Here is a 22,987-nt window from a genome sequence, read left to right on the forward strand (position 1 = left end):
TGACTCAGTGTGACATGTGGTTTAATGTTTGTATGTGGATGGGTAGTGTGTATGGCATGTGCTGTGTGTATCTATGGTCGTTGGTGTGTTTCGGTTGTTAATGTGTTTGTTTATGTGGATCTATGGTTGTTGGTGTGTATCAGTTAATGTGTTTATGTGAATCTATGGTTGTTAATGCGTGTGTCTTAATGCGATTTGTGTGTGTTGTGGATGTGCTGGCTGGCGGACAGAGGGGTCAGAGGACAGGACCTCTCTCTCAGGAGTGGCTGTTAACCTTTGACCCCTCTGGTTAAGCCTGCAGGGTGGTGGTAGAGGTGGAGGTTTCCCTGCTCTGAAGTCTGTCTGGTCCTGGGCCACATGATGCAGGCCAGGCAGAGGAGAGGGGGTGATGTGGCGTCTAATCTGGGTTTTGTCCACAAGGCATTTTCACCCCCCCCCCCCACACCACCACCACCCCTCCTCACCAGAAAAGCCAGTGTTCTGGGGGGCAGGCAGGGGAACGTCGTCCTCCTCCAGTGTAAAGGGGCAGACAGGAGAACGTCAAAGGGAAGGGACTTATTTTATGAGCCGTTTAAAGAGGTTGGTGGTGGAAACCACAAAGGAGAAGCAGAAAGCAGTGGACTGCTGATGAATGCCATGACACAGTATCATGTTGTTTATTAACGGCTCCCATGTTTTGACTGCCATAAATAACCCTCCTTTTTCCTTCTGATTGACAACCTGAACAATGTACCCGCTCGCTGTTTGTTGGGATTCCCAGTTAATTGGGAGTTGTTGTATGTCGCCATGCAGACCCAACCGTCCATCTACAGCTTGTCCTTGAGGTTGAGCTGACGGTCCACAGACAATATAGGAAACCAACCTTTAATTGGCCATTTTTACTTTGTCCATTCTCGATTTGGAAGGAAACGGTGTCTTCTAATCGCCTCATTCCAGTTGCAGGTGAAATTCCAAAAACCAGAGAATATTCAGAAAAATATGAAATCCACTTTTCGTTGCACTGAGTGAGTTCACTTGCCAGATAACGCAAAGATCTACTCAAACAAAGATCTACACAAATGCCAGGAATTTCTCACTCGTTACAAAACCTCTATTCAATATAAATGTGAATATTTCCATGTTATCGGAGATCCACCTGAAACTAGAAACAGGAGATTTTATTGCACCAGTTCCTTCCGAAATGGAGAATGAATGAATCTCCAAGTAAAGGAAGGTTGAGCATTGTAGTTTATTTAGTTAACCATTGACTCTGACCCCATGACTCAACTGTTTTGGAAGACTTTTGCTCAATATTGACTACCTCCTGCTGATGAGAAATCCGTTATTTTTATTTAGTATACATAGACTTGTGGTGAGTAAAATGTTTCATGCAAGATCATACCTTCAGAAACTAAACTTTAGGCAGTCCAGTCAAGGATTTCCTATAAAATGGCTCCCTGTAGTGCACTACTTATGATCAGGACCCATAGGGCTCTGCTGAAAAGTAGTGCACTACGTATGATCAGGACCCATAGGGCTCTGCTGAAAAGTAGTGCACTACTTATGATCAGGACCCATAGGGCTCTGCTGAAAAGTAGTGCACTACGTATGATCAGGACCCATAGGGCTCTGCTGAAAAGTAGTGCACTACGTATGATCAGGACCCATAGGGCTCTGCTGAAAAGTAGTGCACTACTTATGATCAGGACCCATAGGGCTCTGCTGAAAAGTAGTGCACTACGTATGATCAGGACCCATAGGGCTCTGCTGAAAAGTAGTGCACTACTTATGATCAGGACCCATAGGGCTCTGCTGAAAAGTAGTGCACTACGTATGATCAGGACCCATAGGGCTCTGCTGAAAAGTAGTGCACTTTAAGGGAACATGGTGCCATTTGCAATGCGGCCAAGCGTTCCTTTAAAAAAAAATTTGAACCGTCTACTCTTGTCCCAATTTGACAACCTGTTTCTGTGCGGGGTTGGAGAAGTTGGCCGCCCTAATGTTTTAGCCCGTGAGCTAACAATGTGACATTTGTACAGATATTCCTGTGAAAGATTGGCCATCTCAGTTTTATTTGTGTTCTTTGGTTACAGACATTTTCCACATGGATAAAGGCCTTTAGATTGTGGTCCTGTACTGCAGGCGGGCAGGGAGGGAGGGAGGCCTTGGTGGAATACAGGCAGAATCTCTGTTTCACTTAGAGGAGGTGTGTACGTGTGTGCATGCTTTGTGTGTCTGCGCGCAGGCACTCACTGCTTACTTTGCTCTCTCCAATCATCTGGTACAAAGAGCTATGTGTGATGTGATGTGTGAATGTGTTTAGGTAGTGGTTGCCAACTCTCTTCCTCTCTTGCTGTATGTGGTGGGGGGGGGGTCAAGTTGAGTCTGATTTGGGCTTGATCCCAAGAGTGGGGGGGGTTAGGGTTGAAAGGTGGTGATGCTTCTCTGTTTCTCTGGGTGTGGTGTTTTAGCTAGCAAGGTCGAGGCCTTCTTATAGAAGTTATATACTTCAACCAACCAAGGGGTTGTGACAACATTCTCTCTCCACCTTCTGAATCAAAGTTGTTGTGGAAAATTTGTTGGTGTTTGTGGGAGCCTTACACAGTGTGCACTATGCATGAGTTGTGTGTGTACTCCTTCACGTCAGTAGTACTTCAAGTCCACACTCGTCTCTTGGCATACGCAATTCTGACATGTGTAGCGCTGCTTAGACACACTGTTCTAGTGGTGGTACAAAGGTAGTTTAGTCCTCATATACATCACACCAATACACACTGTGAACATCCACAACGTGATGGTCAGGGAGTGGGTATATTTTCAACTCTTGTTTTATATACTAGGCCTGATTACACAGTTCATATTTTGTTGCGGCAATAGTCTTTTTAATTGTCAGTTACTATTAGAATCTAGTGACCTGTTGATTTCCACGCTCATTATTGTTAGAATCTAGTGACCTGTTGATTTCATGTCTGTCCTAAATGGCACACTTGTCCTTAGGCATAATACACTTTAGACCACAGGCCCTGGTTAAAGTACTGCACTATGTAGGGAATAGGGTGCCATTGCAGCCGGTGAATGTAGTGGTGCTAGTAACACTGTTTGGTGTCGTGTGTTTAGTGGTGCTAGTAGCGCCAGTAGAGTGGCCTGTTCTGCAGACCACCAGGGCCAGAGTTGTTGGGCAAGCGGATGGCTGGTGGGGAAAACCAAACAGGCCGTTGGGAGCCTGGGCGGAGTGAAAGGATCACTGTGTTCTTCCCAAATTCCAACAACCACCTTTTTAAAAAGAAAGAAAAACATAACATTATTGCAGCTGCAACTTTGCATTCAGCCTCTACGCCTCTCCCGCCCTCTGCCTCTCCGGCCCTCTGCCTCTGCCTCTCCGGCCCTCTGCCTCTGCCTCTCCGGCCCTCTGCCTCTGCCTCTCCGGCCCTCTGCCTCTGCCTCTCCGGCCCTCTGCCTCTGCCTCTCCGGCCCTCTGCCTCTGCCTCTCCGGCCCTCTGCCTCTGCCTCTCCGGCCCTCTGCCTCTGCCTCTCCGGCCCTCTGCCTCTCCGGCCCTCTGCCTCTCCGGCCCTCTGCCTCTACGCCTCTCCGGCCCTCTGCCATAAATCGCTGTCCACTTTGACCACTCTTTGCCAAACTTGTCAGTTCTGTACAGCAGAGGGTGTGGGTTAGAAGAGAGACTGACCGGATGGGGCGTCAGCACTTAGAGATGTCAGGTTGTTAAACTTGTTTAACATCCGTGCTCGAACTTCCCTCCCCGGACCAAGCCTGTCTTTTAGCAGTCTCTCCCCTCCCCGGACCAAGCCTGTCTTTAGCAGTCTCTCCCCTCTCCGGACCAAGCCTGTCTTTAGCAGTCTCTCCCCTCTCCGGACCAAGCCTGTCTTTAGCAGTCTCTCCCCTCTCCGGACCAAGCCTGTCTTTAGCAGTCTCTCCCCTCTCCGGACCAAGCCTGTCTTTAGCAGTCTCTCCCCTCCCCGGACCAAGCCTGTCTTTAGCAGTCTCTCCCCTCTCCGGACCAAGCCTGTCTTTTAGCAGTCTCTCCCCTCCCCGGACCAAGCCTGTCTTTAGCAGTCTCTCCCCTCTCCGGACCAAGCCTGTCTTTAGCAGTCTCTCCCCTCTCCGGACCAAGCCTGTCTTTAGCAGTCTCTCCCCTCTCCGGACCAAGCCTGTCTTTAGCAGTCTCTCCCCTCTCCGGACCAAGCCTGTCTTTAGCAGTCTCTCCCCTCCCCGGACCAAGCCTGTCTTTAGCAGTCTCTCCCCTCTCCGGACCAAGCCTGTCTTTAGCAGTCTCTCCCCTCCCCGGACCAAGCCTGTCTTTAGCAGTCTCTCCCCTCTCCGGACCAAGCCTGTCTTTAGCAGTCTCTCCCCTCTCCGGACCAAGCCTGTCTTTAGCAGTCTCTCCCCTCTCCGGACCAAGCCTGTCTTTTAGCAGTCTCTCCCCTCCTGTCAGTGTGCACGCTGGTGTGTATTGTTCCCACATGACACAACTGCAGAAGCTTGCGGTATAATGTCTCGACTGACGGGTGCTGTGAGGGGTCACTGTGAGGAGCATAAACCTTTTCTTTCTCTTGGGTAGGTGTTTCTACAGAGTCTGCTTCTGTACCTGCTGCATGAAGCAGGGAGGCCTGGGATACCGCATGTTATGTGATATTATTGGACTGCCCAATTAAGGGCAAGTAGACAATGGTGTGGCGCAACCATCACAATGTATTATGTATCAATTCGATTTTTTTGTTAACATGGTTTATTTTCTTCTGTGAGAACATGGCACCTGATTCACGTAACGAACAGGAAACAAGCAGTTTTTCACGGTGTGTAACTATGCTTTGTGAATTGTCTTTATGATGGTTGTTCTTGGTTTTCTCTCGCCCTGCCTCTCTGTAGGAACCCATCTGAAGGTGTGTCCCCAGGAATACTCATGCTGTACGCTGGAGATGGAGGAGAAGCTGAGTCAGCAGAGCCACTCGGACCTGAAGGCCCCCGTCTCCCAGCTCAGCACCAACCTACAGAGCACCTTCAAACAGAGGCACAGCCACTTTGACCGTAAGATTGAAACGCACAAATACAAGCTCAAACAAAATCACTCACACCCCTACCTTCCTACTGTAGCAGTCCATCTATGTTCCACTGCTAGGCAGCACGGCTTCCTGTTCCAAGAGCAGCATGGCGTCCTGTTCCACCCCCCTTAGCAGCATGGCGTCCTTTCCCACCCCCCTTAGCAGCACGGCGTCCTTTCCCACCCCCTTAGCAGCACGGCGTCCTTTCCCACCCCCCTTAGCAGCACGGCGTCCTTTCCCAGTCCCCAGAGCAGCAGCGCGTGTGCAGTGTTGGCTTTGACTGACACTCAAATCTGCCTGTGCATTGGCAGCCTGCAGCAAAGACACCCCGTCTCTGTTGGCTGGTCCACCTGTCTCTCAAAGTATCAGACATTGCAACCTCTGGCCAATCCCCTCTCGCCCTACTGTCTGGGGGGAGAGAGAGGCAGGCATGCTCTGACGGACCACACACCCAGAGCCAGCCTTCTTTCACTTGACACACTTCCTGTTCTCTCTGTGGTGTGTGTGTAAAAATATCTGGATCATGTTGACCGTGATTGCCCTACTGTGAGGCAGTGCATGGGAACATGTGACAATGCTGTGACAATGCTGTGTCACTGACAGAGGGCAGCGGGACAGTTTGGCCCCTGAGACCTCCTGTCCTCCATCGAACCCCGTCACCACTCTGGCTATTTCCTCTGCTGGTTGAGGAGGGTCTGTAGGTGCAGGCTAGAGGATGCCTGGTTGGATATTCTCCAGACACACACTTTCATGAACCCACAGTACCCAACCCTCAAATGAATTAGTTATGCTGCACAGCTGGAAAGAGGGAGAGGTCCATTTTGGCAGTGTTCTGAAAAGGATAGAATTTACCTGATTTATTTTAGGCTCCAGTGTGAGATGGAGTGTTGGGATATAAATTAATCTTTCAAGTGTATATATTGTACATAAAAGCAGGCAGCATACCGCCCTGCATCCCACTGGTGGCTTGCCTCTGAAGCTAAGTAGGGTTGGTCCCTGGATGTGGTGTTGGTGGTCCAGTAGGGGGACTCTGCCCTCTGGTCTAAGTAGATCCCAGTGCAGTGAATGGGACATTGCCCTGCGCAGGGTTCCGTCTTTCAGATTGGATGTTAAAACGGGTGTCCCGACTCTCTGTCCACTAAAGATTCCAATGCACTTATCGTAAGGTTGGGGTGTTAACTAGAGGTCGACCGATTTAATCGGAATGGCCGATTTTAATTGGGGCCGATTTCAAGTTTTCATAATCGGTAATTGCCATTTTTGGATGCCGATTATGGCCGACTATATTGCAATCCACGAGGAGACTGCGTGGCAGGCTGACCACCTGTTATGTGATTGCAGGCAGCAAGGAGCCATGGTAAGTTGCTAGGTAGTATTAAACTGACCTTTTTATAAAAAACAATCAATCTTAACATAATCACTAGTTAACTACACATGGTTGATGATATTACTAGTTTAACTAGATATAATCAATGCGGTCCCTGAAACTGTCACTTCTCTTGCGTTCAGTGTAAGCAGAGTTGGGGTATATGCAGCAGTTTGGGCCGCCTGGCTCATTGCAAACTGTGTGAAGACCATTTCTTCATAACAAAGACCGTAATTCATTTGCCACAATTTTACATATTTATGACATAACATTGAAGTTTGTTCATTGTAACAGCAATATTTAGACTTAGGGTTGCCGCCCTTTTGATAAAATACGTAGGGGTTCTGTATTTCACTGAAAGAATAAACGTTTATTTTTCGAAAGGATAGTTTCCGGATGTGACCATATTAATGACCTACGGCTCGTATTTCTGTGTTTATTATATTATAACTAAGTCTATGATTTGATAGAGCAGTCTGACTGAGCGATGGTAGGCAGCAGCAGGCTCGTAAGCATTCATTCAAACCTCACTTTCCTCCGTTTGCCAGCAGCTTTTCGCAATACTTGAAGCGCAGCGCTGTTTATGACTTCAAGCATATCAACTCCCGAGATTAGGCTGGCAATACTATATTGCCTATAAGAACATCCAATTGTCAAAGGTCTATGAAATACAAATGATAAATAGAGTCCTATAATAACGACAACCTCAAACTTAACTGGGAATATTGAAGTCTCATATTAGAATGAAGCACCAGCTTTCATATGTTCTCATGTTCTGAGCAGGGAACTTAAACGTTAGCTTTTTTACATGGCAGATATTGCTCTTTTACTTTCTTCTCCAACCAAATTTAACATGTTTCATTATTTATTTGAGACTAAATGGATTTTAATTTTGTATGTAATTATGTAATTATTAAGTTAAGTGTTCATTGTTCATTCAGTATTGTTGTAATTGTCATTATTACATGTATGTATGTATGTATGTATGTATGTATGTATGTATGTATGTATCTATCTCGTCCGATTTAATCGGTACTGGCTTTTTTTGGGCCCTCCAATAATCGGTATCTGCGTTGAAAAATCATAATCGGTCGACCTCTAGTGTTAACCCCGGTGTCCTGGCTAAATTCCCAATTTGGCCCTCATACCATCATGGCCACCTAATCAGCTTCCAATTGATTCCTTCTTCCCCAGGTTGGTGCTGTAAATGAGTGTGTGCAGGATAGTCTAACAGGGAGTATGTGTATTGCAGCCAGATGTGAACAAGAATGTGACATGTCGGAATGTGGTGGCTGCTTTAGCCCGCCCTCTCTCTCGGTCTCACGCGTATGTTCTGTGTCTGTGTGGCCTGTCTCTGAGCTGTTAGTTGTGGGATACCTTTACAAAGCCCTGCTGTGCTCTTCTCCGTCTGAACCATTAGTCCAGGGTGTCCAGCTCAGGCGGCTCTTTCTCCCTGGGTGGGGTGTCCAGCTCAGGCGGCGCTCTCTCCCTGGGTGGGGTGTCCAGCTCAGGCGGCGCTCTCTCCCTGGGTGGGGTGTCCACCTTAATGCACACAGCTTTTGCTCATTTGCATGGTTTGTTGTTTGTTTCCAGCATTTTAATCCATTTATTTCCTTCACTGTCATTTCTTTTGTCCGTCACAAAAAAATAAAAAAATGAGAACTTTTACTTGACATTAATTCTTTGACTGTTCCGGCAGTTCTTACCTTCACCGCTAGAGGATGACCAGATGATTTATGGGATCTGTACTCCTGAAGTTATTGACTCTTTTTTTGCTTGTGATTTAAAATGGAGATTGCAATTTAAGTCATTTCTGAATTATTTAATGTAATCAAACATTCATGGTAATTCGAGTCACGTGACTTGAACTGAAGCACTACTCGATTTTGACTTGACCATCTATGACTCGTGACTTGAGTTGTATGACTGGAGAGACTTGATTTGTCATCTCACACACTATGTAAGCCTATCTGTACTTGATATCGGAGTGCTGCAGGTTCTGTGCGTTCTGTTCTGTGTCTTGTTCAATTAGATTCATGGAAATCATAGGTTGCGCTGGCCAGGCACAAAGCACGTAATCTAGCAAAGCGTGCGCCACACCACTATCTTCCGGTATTTATTTAGTAAACATAACACATCACTCCTGACAGACGCAAGCAAGAACTCTTCACAGAAATGTTGCAGCAGCCTACACCTGAACTGTATGGGAAGAAAAGAGGATTTCTCAGTTTGATCAACTAGGTACCTATAACCACAGTCTGCAGCTGCGTAGGCTACAGCCAATGCACTGTCCCCTCTTGCACTCTGTCGGGCAAACAAAGTGGTAACATTATGTAGAATATTTATAGCCCATTAGTGTTAGACGTCAAATATGAATTTAATGAAATTTGGTTTAGGCTATATTCAAACTTGGGCTGGCTAGGCTACCTTGACCTTTTTCAATCGAAAATGATTAACTGAAATGAAACGTTTATTTTTTAAAACTATTTATCGATAAGGCACATTAATCAACATCAATAATGTAACATCGATGTAAATGTGCCGAGGTTAGCCAAAAGCTCATTTGCACCAGTAGTCCCTGGGCAGCTAAGGGCCTTTACACAGCTACTATACAAATACTCACTAAAACAACTCGTGTACAGGTTTGGATAGATTTGAGCCGTGTTGTCAATATAAAATTACAATAATCGGTGCAGCTTCTCAAGTCCATGGGCAATGCATTCCAGTATAGTGTACTGTGTTGGAAAGAGACAACGCAATCCCATCTAGTTACTGCCCTTGTTATCCTGGAGATGGTTTCCTTGAGCATGATATGCCGGCATTGGGGGGAGGGGCGAGACATGCAGGATCTTAAAGACCAGGCTTGCATCTACATACTGATTTTAAGCTATCCAGACTAAGTAAATTGTGTTTGTAAATGATATGACAATGGTGGTAACTGTTTGGTTTGTTATCAAAAATCGTAAATTCGTAGAGCGATTCAAATAGTTTCAGATTAGTAGCTCCAGCTTGTGACCAGCATGTGGGGCAATATTGCAAATGTGAGATCATAGCATGACTATATAGTTTGGTGGCCTCCAGAGGAAGGAAAGGTCTTTATAAACCTTAAATTGGATAATCTGAACTTGATGGTGTTACCCCCACCACCTTAACTTCTTGCATCGAGCCATCCGGGATCGTGAATACAGCCTCAAGCTCATTACCATAACGCAACGTTAACTATTCATGAAAATCGCAAATGAAATGAAATTAATATGCTAGCTCTCAAGCTTAGCCTTTTGTTAACAACACTGTCATCTCAGATTTTCAAAATATGCTTCTCAACCATAGCAAAATAAGCATTTGTGTAACAGCTAGCGTAGCATTTAGCGTAGCATTTAGCGTTAGCATCAGCAGGCAACATTTTCACAAAAACCAGAAAATCATTCAAATAAAATCATTTACCTTTTGAAGAACTTCAGATGTTTTCAATGAGGAGACTCTCAGTTAGATAGCAAATGCTCAGTTTTTCCTTAAAGATTATTTGTTTAGGAGAAATTGCTCCGTTTGGTGCGTCACGTTTGGCTACCAAAAAAAAAACAAATTCAGTCTTCAAAATGCCTAACTTTTTTCCAAATTAGCTCCATAATATCGACTGAAACATGGTAAACGTTGTTTAGAATCAATCCTCAAGGTGTTTTTCACATATCTCTTCATGATATATCGTTCGTTGAAAGCCTCCTCTCAATCACTGGATGACTGCGTGCAGCTTGTAGATTACGCACCAATTTACCCCTGGTAAATGTAGTCTCTTATGGCCAATCTTCCAATGACATGCCTACAAATACGTCACAATGCTGCAGACACCTTGGAGATACGATAGAAAGGGCAGGCTCATTCCCGGCGCATTCACAGCCATATAAGGAGACAATGGGAAACAGAGCTTCAAAAATTCTGCCCATTTCCTGGTTGAAGTTTCATCTTGGTTTCGCCTGTAGCATGAGTTCTGTGGCACTCACAGATAATATCTTTGCAGTTTTGGAAACCTTAGTGTTTTCTTTCCAAAGCTGCCAATTATATGCATAGTCGAGCATCTTTTCATGACAAAATATTGCGCTTAAAACGGGCACGTTTTTTTATCCATAAATTAAGAGCACCCCCTATATCCAAGAAGTTAACATATTTCTTAAATGTCAAGTTGGAGTCTAAAATGATTCTACGATATCTGAAGTTAGACACTTTTAGATTCTCCCCATTAACAAGAACAGCTCGTTGAGAAGAATCAATGGATTTATTAGAGAAGTACGTAGTCTTGTCCATTTAAAATTTAAATGCAGGCAAGAATTAGTCGTCCATTTTAGAAACATGTACCATAGCTTCAGTAAACTTAACAACTAGTCTCTTTTTTTGTGTGCATACAGAACTGTATTGTCTGCATGTTAACTTGTGTGCAAGCAAGTGGGAGATCATTTTATATACAGTTGAAGTCGGAAGTTTACATACAGGTTGGAGTCATTTAAAACTCATTTTTCTTCCACTCCATAAATTTCTTGTTGCCAAAACTATTGTTTAAGTCGGTTAGGACATCTACTTGGTGCATGACACAAGTCATTTTTCAACAATTGTTTACAGACAGATTATTTCACTTCATTCACTGTATCACAATTCCAGTGGGTCAGAAGTTTACATACACTAACCTGTTGCGTCGAGCCATCCCGGATCCGGGATCATGAATACAGCCTCAACCTCATTACCATAACGCAACGTTAACTATTCATGAAAATCGCAAATGAAATGAAATGAATATGCTAGCTCTCAAGCTTAGCCTTTTGTTAACAACACTGTCATCTCAGATTTTCAAAATATGCTTCTCAACCATTGCAAAATAAGCATTTGTGTAACAGCTAGCGCAGCTAGCGTAGCATTTAGCGTTAGCATTAGCAGGCAACATTTTTACAAAAACCAGAAAATCATTCAAATAAAATCATTACCTTTGAAGAACTTCAGATGTTTTCAATGAGGAGACTCTGTTAGATAGCAAATGTTCAGTTTTTCCAAAAATAATATTTGTTTAGGAGAGAACGCTCCGTTTGGTGCGTCACGTTTGGCTACCAAAAAAACCCGAAAATTCAGTCATCTAAACGTCGAACTTTTTTCCAAATTAACTCCATAATATCGACTGAAACATGGCAAACGTTGTTTAGAACCAATCCTCAAGGTGTTTTTCACATATCTCTTCGATGATACATCGTTCGTCGAAGTGTGCTTTCCCTCTGAATCCCAGAAGAAAATGCCCACAACTGAAGATTACGCGCTGATTTACACAAAGGACACCAGGCGGACACCTGGTAAATGTAGTCTCTTATGGCCAATCTTCCAATGATATGCCTACAAATACATCACAATGCTGCAGACACCTTGGAGAAACGATAGGAAGGGCAGGCTCATTCTCGGCGCATTCACAGCCATATAAGGAGACGACAGAAAACAGAGCTTTGAAAATTCTGCCCATTTCCTGGTTAAAGTATCATCTTGGTTTCGCCTGTAACATGAGATCTGTGGCACCCACAGATATCTTTGCAGTTCTGGAAACCTTAGAGTGTTTTCTTTCCAAAGCTGCCAATTATATGCATAGTCGAGCATCTTTTCATGACAAAATATTGCGCTTAAAACTTGCACGTTTTTTTATCCAATAATGACATACTGCCCCTAGAGGTTCAAGAGGCTAAGTTGACTGGGAAAATCAAAATAAATCAGCCAAGACCTCAGAAATAAAATTGGACACCTCCAGAAGTCTGGTTCATCCTTGAGAGCAATTTCCAAATTCCTGAAGTTACCACATTCATCTGTACAAACAATAGTACACAAGTATAAACACCATGGGACCATGCAGATGTCATACCGCTCAGGAAGGAGACAAGTTCTGTCTCCCTGAGTTGAACATACTTTGGTGCGAAAAGTGCAAATCAATCCCAGAACAACAGCAAAAAAACTTGTGAAGATGCTGGAGGAAACGGGTACAAAAGTATCTATACCCACAGTAAAACGAGTCCAAAATCGACATAACCTGAAAGGCTGCTCAGCAAGGAAGAAGCCACTGCTCCAAAACCGCCATGACAAAGCAAGACTATGGTTTGCAACTGCACATGGGGACAAAGATGGTACTTTTTGTAGAAACGTCCTCTGGTCTGATGAAACAAAAACACTGTTTGGCCATAATGACCATTATGTTTGGAGGAGAAAGGGGGATTCTTGCAAGCCGAAGAACACCATCCCAACCGTGAAGCACGGGGGTTGCAGCAGCACGTTTTGGCGGTGCTTTGCTGCAGATGGGACTGGTGCACTTCACAAAATAGATAGCATCATGAGGAAGGGAAATTGTGGATATATTGAAGCAACATCTCAAGACATCAGTCAGGAAGTTAAAGCTTGCTTGTAAATGGGTCTTCAAAATGGACAGTGACCCCAAGAATACTTTCTATGTTATGGCAAAATGGCTTAAGGACAACAAAGTCCAGGTACTGGAGTGGCCATCACAAAGCCCTGACCTCAATCCTATAGAACATTTGTCGGCAGAACTGAATAAGCGTGTGCGAGCAAGGAGGCCTACAAACCTGACTCAGTTACACAAGCTCTGTCAGGAGGAATTCAAAATTCACCCAATTTATTGTGGGAAGCTTGTGGAAGGATACCTGAAACATTTGACCCAGGTTAAACAATGTAAAAGCAATGCTACCAAATACTAATTGAGTGTATGTAAACTTCTGACGCACTGGGAATGTGATGAAAGAGCTAAAAGCTGAAATAAATAACTCTACTATTATTCTGACATTTCACATTCTTACAATAGTGGTGATCCTAACTGACCTAAGACAGGGAATTTGTACTCGTATTAAATGTCAGGAATTGAGAAAAACAGTACAAATGTATAATGTTAAGTTTTATGTAAACTTCTGACTTCAACTGTAGATGTTAAACAGAAGGGTGTGTAATATTGACCCTTGTGGGACGCCAATGTCACAGTAATGAGAGTCCTACTGAACCATTTTGCTTCTGTTTGCCAGATAGGAATACATCCAACTAATGACTTCAGTGGACACATTAAGGGAGGATAGTTTGGATAGGAGAATTTCATGATTCACAGTATCAAAGTTATTTTTAAGATCCAAAAAGACTGCACTGACTTCACCAATATGTCTAGTTTAGATTTAATTTGTTCTAGAAAATAGCAATTGGCTGTTTTGGTAGAATGGTTAGTTCTGAATCCACATTGCATTTGCTGTATTGAGTTGCCCTGAATGAGGTGATCAGTCAGATGTACAGTCACCCATCTCTCACCTACATAATACTGATAACATAAATATACATGAATTTTAATTGCAGTTGCATTGGCCTATGCTTTATGCAGGTTTGCATTGTAATCTCAGCCCTGTGAGTTCTATTGTCCAATTGCAGTGGTTGTTTGTGTAAAATCTAGTTTTTAATTCATTCCTATTAAAAAGTACAAGGTTGCTGCAGTTTGACAGGGTTTTCAAACCTCCCTAGGGCCAGTTTAGAAAACATCTGTGTACCTAGCCGGCGGGTAGCCTAGTGGTTAAGAGCGTTGGGCCAGTAACCGAAAGGTCAATTGTTCACCATGTCGACTCAGGGATTCGAACCATCTATTGGTGTTCCCTTGAGCAATGCACTTAATCCTAATTACTCCTGCAAGTAGCTCTGGATAAGAGCATCTGCTAAATGACTCAAATGTAAATCTGGTCCTATGCTAATATACATACCTTTTTTACAACTACTAATGATTCACTGTCAGATCCTATAGGGTCCTGATGTATACCTGGGTATGTTACCAGATTAGTAAATGCTCCGGGCCCCATGGAAAACAATTTGCCAACCACTCTGGGACCTGTGGTGCCAGCTCTGCATCAGGGCATAATCGGTCCCAAAAATCCTAGCATTCGGTTTCAAAGACTGGTAGTTGGGGAAAGGTATGCCATTTGTAAAACATGTGGGTCCAAAATCACTGATGCATTTCAGTTGCAATAAAATTGGCATTAGACACTTAACTGACATGAGTACTTGAAACCCTAAATAAGGGATTTGTGGCTTGATTCACCCTGAGCTGTGGAACTTGGGACTTTACTTGACACTTGCCCATTATTACTTGACTTGACTCGAAGATTAAAACTTGCTTAGGACTTTGACTTGGTTACGTCTCTGGTAATTCATTTTAACCTCGTAAACAATTCATTTCCACCCATTGTTTATTTGAAACAGACGTTTATTTTCTGAATTGTGTGCCATTGCCCGGCTATTATAAGGGACAGGCGCTGAGACTCAGCGTTTTTATTGAAGTTTTACAGTACCTGAATTTAGTTGTTCCGTTTTGCAAGTGTTTGGATTAGTGATTACACCCCAATTCTCACATTGAGACGTCCAGAAGCAACCGTTTCCTACGGACGTGTCTGCCACAGGAAACGTGCCTGCGGCTGGAGATGGTAATGATGATGGTGGCTAATGGTTAATCTGGAGCTGGAGACACACAGACACACAGGAAGTGGTAGAGCAGAGTCCTCATCATGTGCCTGGAGTTAGGAGTCATGGCCAATTAAGTACGGGCCAGAAATAGTTTATGCTCTCTTATCTCCCTCTGACCTGGGGTTTGTGTTTGTCCCTGTCTGTCTGGGGGAGCTAGCTATGTCTGGGATTAAGCCCTTCTGCCCCAGGACACACACGCATCAAGACCCATACATCTCCACCACTGCAGTCCTAACAGCAGGAGGGGTGGAACCCCACAAGAAAAGGGAGCAATTACTGTGAGGATAGAGGGAGGAGGAGGGAGGTCCAATTCTCCTTATGGGAGGAAAGGGGAGGGAGGAGTGCTAGGGAGGTCGGTCGGCTCCTCTCTTGGGGTAATGGATTGGGCCCAACATCAGTGCTTCATACTTCGGGGGCGGGAGAAGAGATTCTTCCAGGCTCTCTTTTTCTCTAACAAGATTCTTGCTGTCAGGATCTACATTCAGACTCCTCACAAGAACACACACAGGTTAAGCGGCTATACTGCCTCATGTCCTTAGTGTTTCCCTACACACCATGATCCTTTTCCTCTAACCTTTCACCTACATTTCCCTTAACCAATGGTTGAGTGGTAAGCACATTTTTCTTCAGGAAAACCCTTAAGGGAGTGTGTGCTGCTCCACGGCCTAGCTGTTGGCCGACGGCTGTACGTCATAAACCGTTTTTAATGATGAATCAAGATGCCACTGTAATGCTGGTTTCATATTAGATGCCATAGCTTCAGCCAGAGAAACCCGCTCAACTTTAAACAACATTTAAAAACAACCAGAAGTTACAACTAGAAGTGTGTTTTGTGCTACCTTGTTACTGACCCCCTGTACATCGTTGCCAGCACAGATCTTTTGGGTGGGAAGTGGTGGTTCATTAGTATGTCTGCATAGGCAGGATGATGGGGCCTGTCCTCCCTCCTCCCCTCCATGTCTCCTTTCACTGACTTTAAACTTGTGGCAACTGACATTCCGGAGTGGGGGGTGGTGGGGGGTAGAAGGACCTTTTGTTTTAATCTCTGTCAATGGAGCGTGGAGTTTGGTGCCCTCTCCCCTGTCTTTGTGTGTGGGGGACGTGAATGGAAGTACTGCAGTGTTTCCGGTATCCTTGGTGACACAGTGGGGATTTGGAGTTAAAAAAGCCCTCAACTTAACCCTCCCCAAGCCACCCCCACCCCTCCCCCACTTCATTTTTCTTTTTAGATTGTCAGTCTGAAGTGGAAGTGACAGCGCCGCACTTGCAGTGTGTGTGTGTGTGTGTGTGTCCTGGTGCCCGAATTCAGGAGCGTTTGGTGACTCCCTCGGAGAGAGCATGGGAACTTTACATTTCAAAGCCGGGCAGAGGGCACACAGAAACTACAGCGGAACCGAAGCTGTGTGTACAAGGAGAAAGAGATGAGACAGAGAGGTGAAGGGGGGGTGAAGGGGGTGTGTATGGTGCTGCGCATGAGAGAGGTGAAGGGGGTGTATGGTGCTGCGCATGAGAGAGAGGTGAAGCATTTTGCAGTGAGTCTGGAATTCTCATTTTGTTCAGATTAAGAAAGTGGCGGGGGGTTGTGGGAGAGGGGTGCTGGATTATTTGGGGGGGGTGATGGACATTCCTTAGGATGAAGTAGGTCATTGTTCCCCGTCTCTACTGAAGAGAGCCTTCTGAAGGAACTGACCAACTGAAAGCATTGGAGGGAGAGAGCGAGAGAGGAGGGACAGGTCCCTATATGGAAAGGGATGAAGGGGGAGCAGTAATCCTATTGAAAATTCCTCTGAAGGACAGACCAAGAGGAGCAGGGAGAAAGGAAAACGAATGGAATGTGACAACAGAAAAATGCCATTGGTGGTCAGTCTGAAGCAGCTTGATGTGGAGAGACGTTTCTGTTGAATGGCAGTGGATTTACAGGAACCAGGCAACCACCTCTCCCATATTCAGCCTTGCTCTTTCTCACTCTCTCGCTCTCTCTCTCCGACTAAGAAACTAACTCCACCTCTCATCCCCCTCACTCTTTTCTTTCTCTTCCTCCCTTTCCAACCGTTTCTCTTCCCATACAACCATTCCCATAGTGTTTTTTTTTTTTCTGCTGAGGGATTTTGCGCTATTCCTGCTGTTGGGACACTGTGCTATTCCTGCTGTTGGGACACTGTGCTATTCCTGCTGTTGGGACACTGTGCTATTCCTGCTGTTGGGACACTGTGCTGTGAAGGGAAACCAGTACTGACAGGACAATGTCAAATGAAATAAACATCCATCTGTTTTGATCATAACCCCTCTGATTTTCAACCCTATTGGCAGCTACAGGAGGACTGGTCCCAAATGGAACCCTATTCCCTATATAGTGCACTATGGGCCTTGGTCAAAAGCGTACTATATAACCTTTTTTAGCCCGGAGCTGTGCATTCTGGGAGTGCTGTGCAGACCTAAATCTGCCTCTCTGGAGTACCATTCTAATGACGGTCACAGACACACTGCCAAAAACATCATTGAAGAGACGTTCAATGTGGTTGTGGAAATGTACAATAGGACTGGGGTTAGCGGCCATTCAAGGCAAATGCCCGCTTGATTTTGTTAAAATGTTTGAGCAGAGGAACACAGCGTTAGCCATGGTAAAATGCATAGAATTGTAGGAAATTACATTCTTTATTTTGATCTAGCTCTAAAATATTCAGTCTATTTACATTTGTAGTTTAGCAGACACTCTTATCCAGAGGGACTTAGTTTGTGCATTCATCTTAAGACAGCTAGGTGCGACAACCACATCTCAGTCATAGCTAATTTGAGGAAAAATATGCTATCAGCAAAGTCAGTGCTAGCAGGATTTTTTTTACAAATGGTTGAGTGTTAGTTCACGAAAGGCAATATTGTAAAAAAAAAAAAAAAATGTAATGCAGAGAACTAGGATTTACAGTTGAAGTCGGGAGTTTACTTACTTAGGTTGGAGTCATTAACTCGTTTTTCAACCACTCCACAAATTCCTTGTTAACAAACTAGAGTTTTGTCAAGTTGGTTAGGGCATCGAAGTAATTTTTCCAACAATTGTTTACAGACAGATTATTTAACATACAATGCATTATCACAATTCCAGTGGGTCAGAAGTTTACATACACTAAGTTAACTGTCCCTTTAAACAGCTTGGAAAATTCCAGAAAATGATGTCATGGCTTCAGAAGCTTCTGGTAGGCTAATTGACATCATTTGAGTCATTTGGAGGTGTACCTGTGGATGTATTTCAAGGCATACCTTCAAACTCAGTACTTGACATCATGGGAAAATCAAAAGAAATCAGCCAAGACCTCAGAAAAAAAATTGTAGACCTCCACAAGTCGGGTCCATCCTGGGGAGCAATTTCCAAACGCCTGAAGGTACCACATTGATCTGTACAAACAATAGTAATCAAGTATAAACACCATGGGACCACGCAGCCATCATACCACTCAGGAAGGAGACTCTTTCTGTCTCCTAGAGATTAATGTACTTTGGTGCGAAAAGTGCAAATCAATCCCAGAACAACAGCAAAGGACCTTGTGAAGATGCTGGAGGAAAAAGGTACAAAAGTATCTATATCCACAGTAAAACCAGTCCTATATCGACATAACCTGAAAGGCAGCTCAGCAAGGAAGAAGCCACTGCTCCAAAACCGCCATAAAAAAGCAAGATTACGGTTTGTAACTGCACATGGGGACAAAGATTGTACTTTTTGGAGAAATGTCTTCTGATCTGATGAAACAAAAATAGAAATGTTTGGCCACAATGACCATTATGTTTGGACGAGAAAGGGGGAGGCTTGCAAGCCGAAGAACACCATCCCAACCGTGAAGCACGGGGGTTGCAACATCATGTTGTCGGTGTGCTTTGCTGCAGGAGGGACTGGTGCACCTCACAAAATAGATGGCATCATGTGGAGGAAAATTATGTGGATATATTGAAGCAACATCTCAAGGCATCAGTCAGGAAGTTAAAGCTTGGTTGTAAATGGGTCTTCCAAATGGACAATGACCCCAAGCATACGTCCAATGTTGTGGAAAAATGGCTTAAGGACAACAAAGTCAAGGTATTGAAGTGGCCATCACAAAGCCCTGACCTCGATCCTATAGAACATTTGTCGGCAGAACTGAAAAAGCGTGTGTGGGCAAGGATGCCTACAAACCTGACTCAGTTACACCAGCTCTGTCAGGAGGAATGGGCCAAAATTCACCCAAATTATTGTGGGAAGCTTGTGGAATGCTACCCGAAACGTTTGACACAAGTTAAACCATTTTTAAAGGCAATGCTACCAAATACTGAGTGTATGTAAACATCTGACCCACTGGGAATGTGATGAAAGAAATAAAAGCTGAAATGAAACATTCTCGCTACTATTATTCTGGCATTTCACATTCTTAGGATCACCACTTTAACTGACCTAAGATAGGGAATTTTTACTGGGATTAAATGTCAGTAATTGTGAGAAACTGAGTTTAAATTTGGCTAAGGTGTATGTAAACTTCCTACTTCAACTGTATGTTTGTTTTTAGATGCACAGATATAGAATACATAGTTTCAACCTCTGGCAGAGTAAATATGGTATTAAGATGAGGGTTGATTAAAATCTGCACCCCCTTCCCGGGCACATGTTCTGGATGATTTACAAAGCCATTATCGATCACGCTGAGAATGTCACAAATGACATTTCTTCAATGTCATATCACCTCATAATAACCTCTGTTAATATTCCATTAGGTTCATTAATATTCCATTAGGTTCACAAATATAGCCTATCATTACAAAACTGTGTGATGTTGATATTCAAAGTCTTAGGTATGCGCTATTGTCATACTTACATCCTCTCTTTCCTGTCTGCAGAGTTCTTCCGCGAGTTACTGGACAACGCGGAGCGCTCGCTCAACGACATGTTCGTGCGCACATACGGCAAGATGTATGTGCAGAACGCCGAGCTCTTCAAGCACTTCTTCCAGGAGCTGAAGCGCTACTACGTGTCAGGCAGCGGCATGGTCAACCTGGACTCCATGCTGTCTGACTTCTGGGAAGACCTCCTGGAGAGGATGTTCCGATTGGTCAACGTCCAGTACGAGTTCAGCGACGCCTACATGGAGTGCGTCAGCCGCCACACCGAGCAGCTAAAACCGTTTGGCGACGTGCCGCGCAAGCTCCGCCTCCAGCTGACACGGGCCTTCGTGGCGGCGCGCACCTTTACCCGCGGCCTGGCGCTCATGCCCGAGGTGGTCAACAAGGTTTCCATGGTAAGAGGGATGGGGAAAATCCAATATATCACTCAGTACCATGCTTCATATTTTCAAGCATAGTGGTGGCTACATCATGTTATGGGTATGCTTGTCATCGGCAAGTACTAGGGAGTTTTTTTTAGGATAAAAAGAAACCGAATGGCGCAAAGCACAGGAAAAATCCTATCGGGAAACTTGGTTGTCTGCTTTCCAACAGACACTGGAGATGAATTCACCTTTCAGCAGGACAATAACCTAAAATACAAGGCCATATATACACAGGAGTTGCTTACCAAGATGACATGGAATGTTCCTGAGTGGCTAGTTAGTTTTGACATATTGGCTTCTAAATCTATGGCAAGAATTGAAAATGGTTTTCTAGCAAAGACCAACAACCAACTTGACAGAGCTTGAAGAATTTGAAATGGTAATTTACAAATGTACAAAAATTGTATAATCCATGTGTGCAAAGCTCTTAGTCTTACCTAGAAAGACTCACAGGTGTAATCCCTGCCAAAGGTGCTTCTACAAAGTAATCAATTGGGTGTGATACATAGATTTCAGAATTTCATTTTCAATAAATTGTCTAAATTGTCTAAAATGTTTCACTTTGTCATTATGGTATATAGGTTGTAGATGGGTGAGAGGAAAAATCTGTTATCCATTTTTGGCTTTTTAGGCTGTAAATCGACAGAATGTGTAATATGTATGAAGACTCTCTGAAGGCCCTGTGTATTAGTTGCATTATAGCATCTCTGTGATGGGATATGTTGGTTGTGTCACGAAGGAACCAGGGAGGATGTTGAGAAGTTGCATGAAGTGCCCTTAAAGCCTCCTGTGTAGAGAGATTTGGTCTGGTCTGGCTGTGGTTATCTGTAGCCTTGGTCCAGTGTTCTCATGCACTGAACAGCTGGTTCAAACACCTAAATAGACAAATATTCCCATATCTGGTTCCCAGAATAACAACCTGTAATGTTTGACCAGGTGTGGGGAGTTCAGGTGAACATTTCTACCTCACCCTCCTGTGTTTTCTAACCTCTGTGGAAAGCAGATGGCATTTGGGACACTGTCTGAATGGGAGTTGAAGATTTCATAATGGTACTGTTTTGTTGACAGGTGTGTGTGAAGAGAGGACATGAGAGGTTTATGGCAGTTTTGGAAGTGACTCATTAATGATAAGATACTGCACATTGGACTTTCACTATGAATCACATTGTGGGATTTGAGTGATAATTTGATAAGTTGTGTATATAGTCTTCGTGTCCTGCCTGTTGGTTTAAGATAAGGATCAGTTCATTCACCTCATTTAACTTAGTGACCAATGCATAGGAGTACAAACTCCTTACTCCCTCTTTCCTCCTCCCTCAGGTCAATGCGTCCCCTAGCTGTGTGCGGGCAGCCATGAAGATGATGTACTGTCCCTACTGTTCTGGCCAGATTGCCCTCAAGCCTTGTCAGAACTTCTGTCTCAATGTGATGCGTGGCTGTCTGGCCAACCAGGCTGATCTCGACACAGAGTGGAACAACTTCCTGGGTAAGGGCTTCCATATCCAACAAGGAACAGCTCACTATGCTGTGTTAGTCTTCTGCCACGCGGTCCCCCACTGGGGTGCCTCTGGTGCCAGCTACCCCCTCTCTGTGTGGCAGCTTTACTGGGCCTTAAGTCCTCTTAGGCTCAAAACACTGACACTGCTGTGTGCTTCCCCCTGCTGGTAGAAACAGGCCAAATCGCCCCATAGTGAAAATGGCCGAAAGAATCTAGGCCTCATATTATAGTGCTTATTTAATTCCCAGAAGTATTTACTTAGGGTGTGGTTGTTTTCATTGTGACTGAGTTGTCTTATTCTCAGATGCCATGTTGAGTCTGGCTGAGAGGTTGGAGGGGCCCTTCAACTTCGAGTCTGTCATGGATCCCATTGACGTCAAGATCTCTGAGGCCATCATGAACATGCAAGAAAACAGCATGCAGGTGTCACAGAAGGTGAGTCACTTCCTGTCTGTGACAGTTTTTTTCTGCATTCCCCTGTCTCTCTGTCTGGCAGCCCTCCCGTCTCTCTGTCTGGCGGCCCTCCCGTCTCTGTCTGGCGGCCCTCCCGTCTCTCTGTCTGGCGGCCCTCCCGTCTCTCTGTCTGGCGGCCCATCCGGTTGACCGCCCGCTTGCCCATCCGCCTGTTTCTGTCTGGTTGCCCCACCCGTCTGTCTCTGTACATGCCGCTCACTCTTCTCTCTACCTCTCCAGGTGTTTCAGGGGTGTGGTCAGCCTCAGCCAGGTAAAGGCTTCCGGTCCCGTCGCTCAGTCAAGGAGACAGGATTCACCGGTCGCTTCCGTCCCTACAGCCCCGATGCACGGCCCACCACAGCTGCTGGCACCAGCCTGGACAGACTGGTAAGTCTTTGTCAGACATCGGGCCCAACCAGCAACCTCAAAACAAGTTTTTATGTGAGAAGCAGAAGTCCAAAGTCTTTCAAATGGACTTAGTATAAATGTGTGATTATCTCTGTTTGCCTGCTTCCTCCTACCCAGACGACGGATGTGAAGAAGAAGCTGAAGCATGCTAAGAAGTTCTGGTCCACGCTGCCAGAGACCGTGTGTGTTGGGGAGAGAATCACGTCTGGGGATGACTGTTGGAATGGAACAGCAAAGAGCAGGTTAGTTTGGCAGGTTTTCTCAGGTCACTCCCTTGACACAGACACCAATAACATTGTGTGCGTCCTAAATGGGACGCTATTCCCTATTTAGTGCACTACTTTTTACTGGGGCATGTAGGGATGGAGCCACTCTAAAGGCATAAAGTAAGGTTGCTGCAGAACGAATTAGTGTGTCCTGTAGGAT

General features: G+C 44.7%; 1 protein-coding gene across 1 annotated transcript in view; it reads left to right on the forward strand.

Moving 5' to 3' along the window:
- gpc4 (glypican 4) overlaps window positions 1–22,987 on the forward strand; it is a 65,068-nt gene that overhangs the window by 29,812 nt on the left and 12,269 nt on the right. The window contains exons 2-7 of the mRNA XM_024428826.2: window positions 4,865–5,023; window positions 19,775–20,172; window positions 21,523–21,688; window positions 22,005–22,135; window positions 22,394–22,540; window positions 22,679–22,803. Coding sequence (XP_024284594.2) covers window positions 4,865–5,023; window positions 19,775–20,172; window positions 21,523–21,688; window positions 22,005–22,135; window positions 22,394–22,540; window positions 22,679–22,803 — 1,126 coding nt within the window. The remainder of the gene's footprint in view (window positions 1–4,864; window positions 5,024–19,774; window positions 20,173–21,522; window positions 21,689–22,004; window positions 22,136–22,393; window positions 22,541–22,678; window positions 22,804–22,987) is intronic.

The sequence above is a fragment of the Oncorhynchus tshawytscha genome, linkage group LG08 (genome assembly GCF_018296145.1).
Source record: "Oncorhynchus tshawytscha isolate Ot180627B linkage group LG08, Otsh_v2.0, whole genome shotgun sequence".
Classification (NCBI taxonomy): Eukaryota; Metazoa; Chordata; class Actinopteri; order Salmoniformes; family Salmonidae; genus Oncorhynchus; species Oncorhynchus tshawytscha.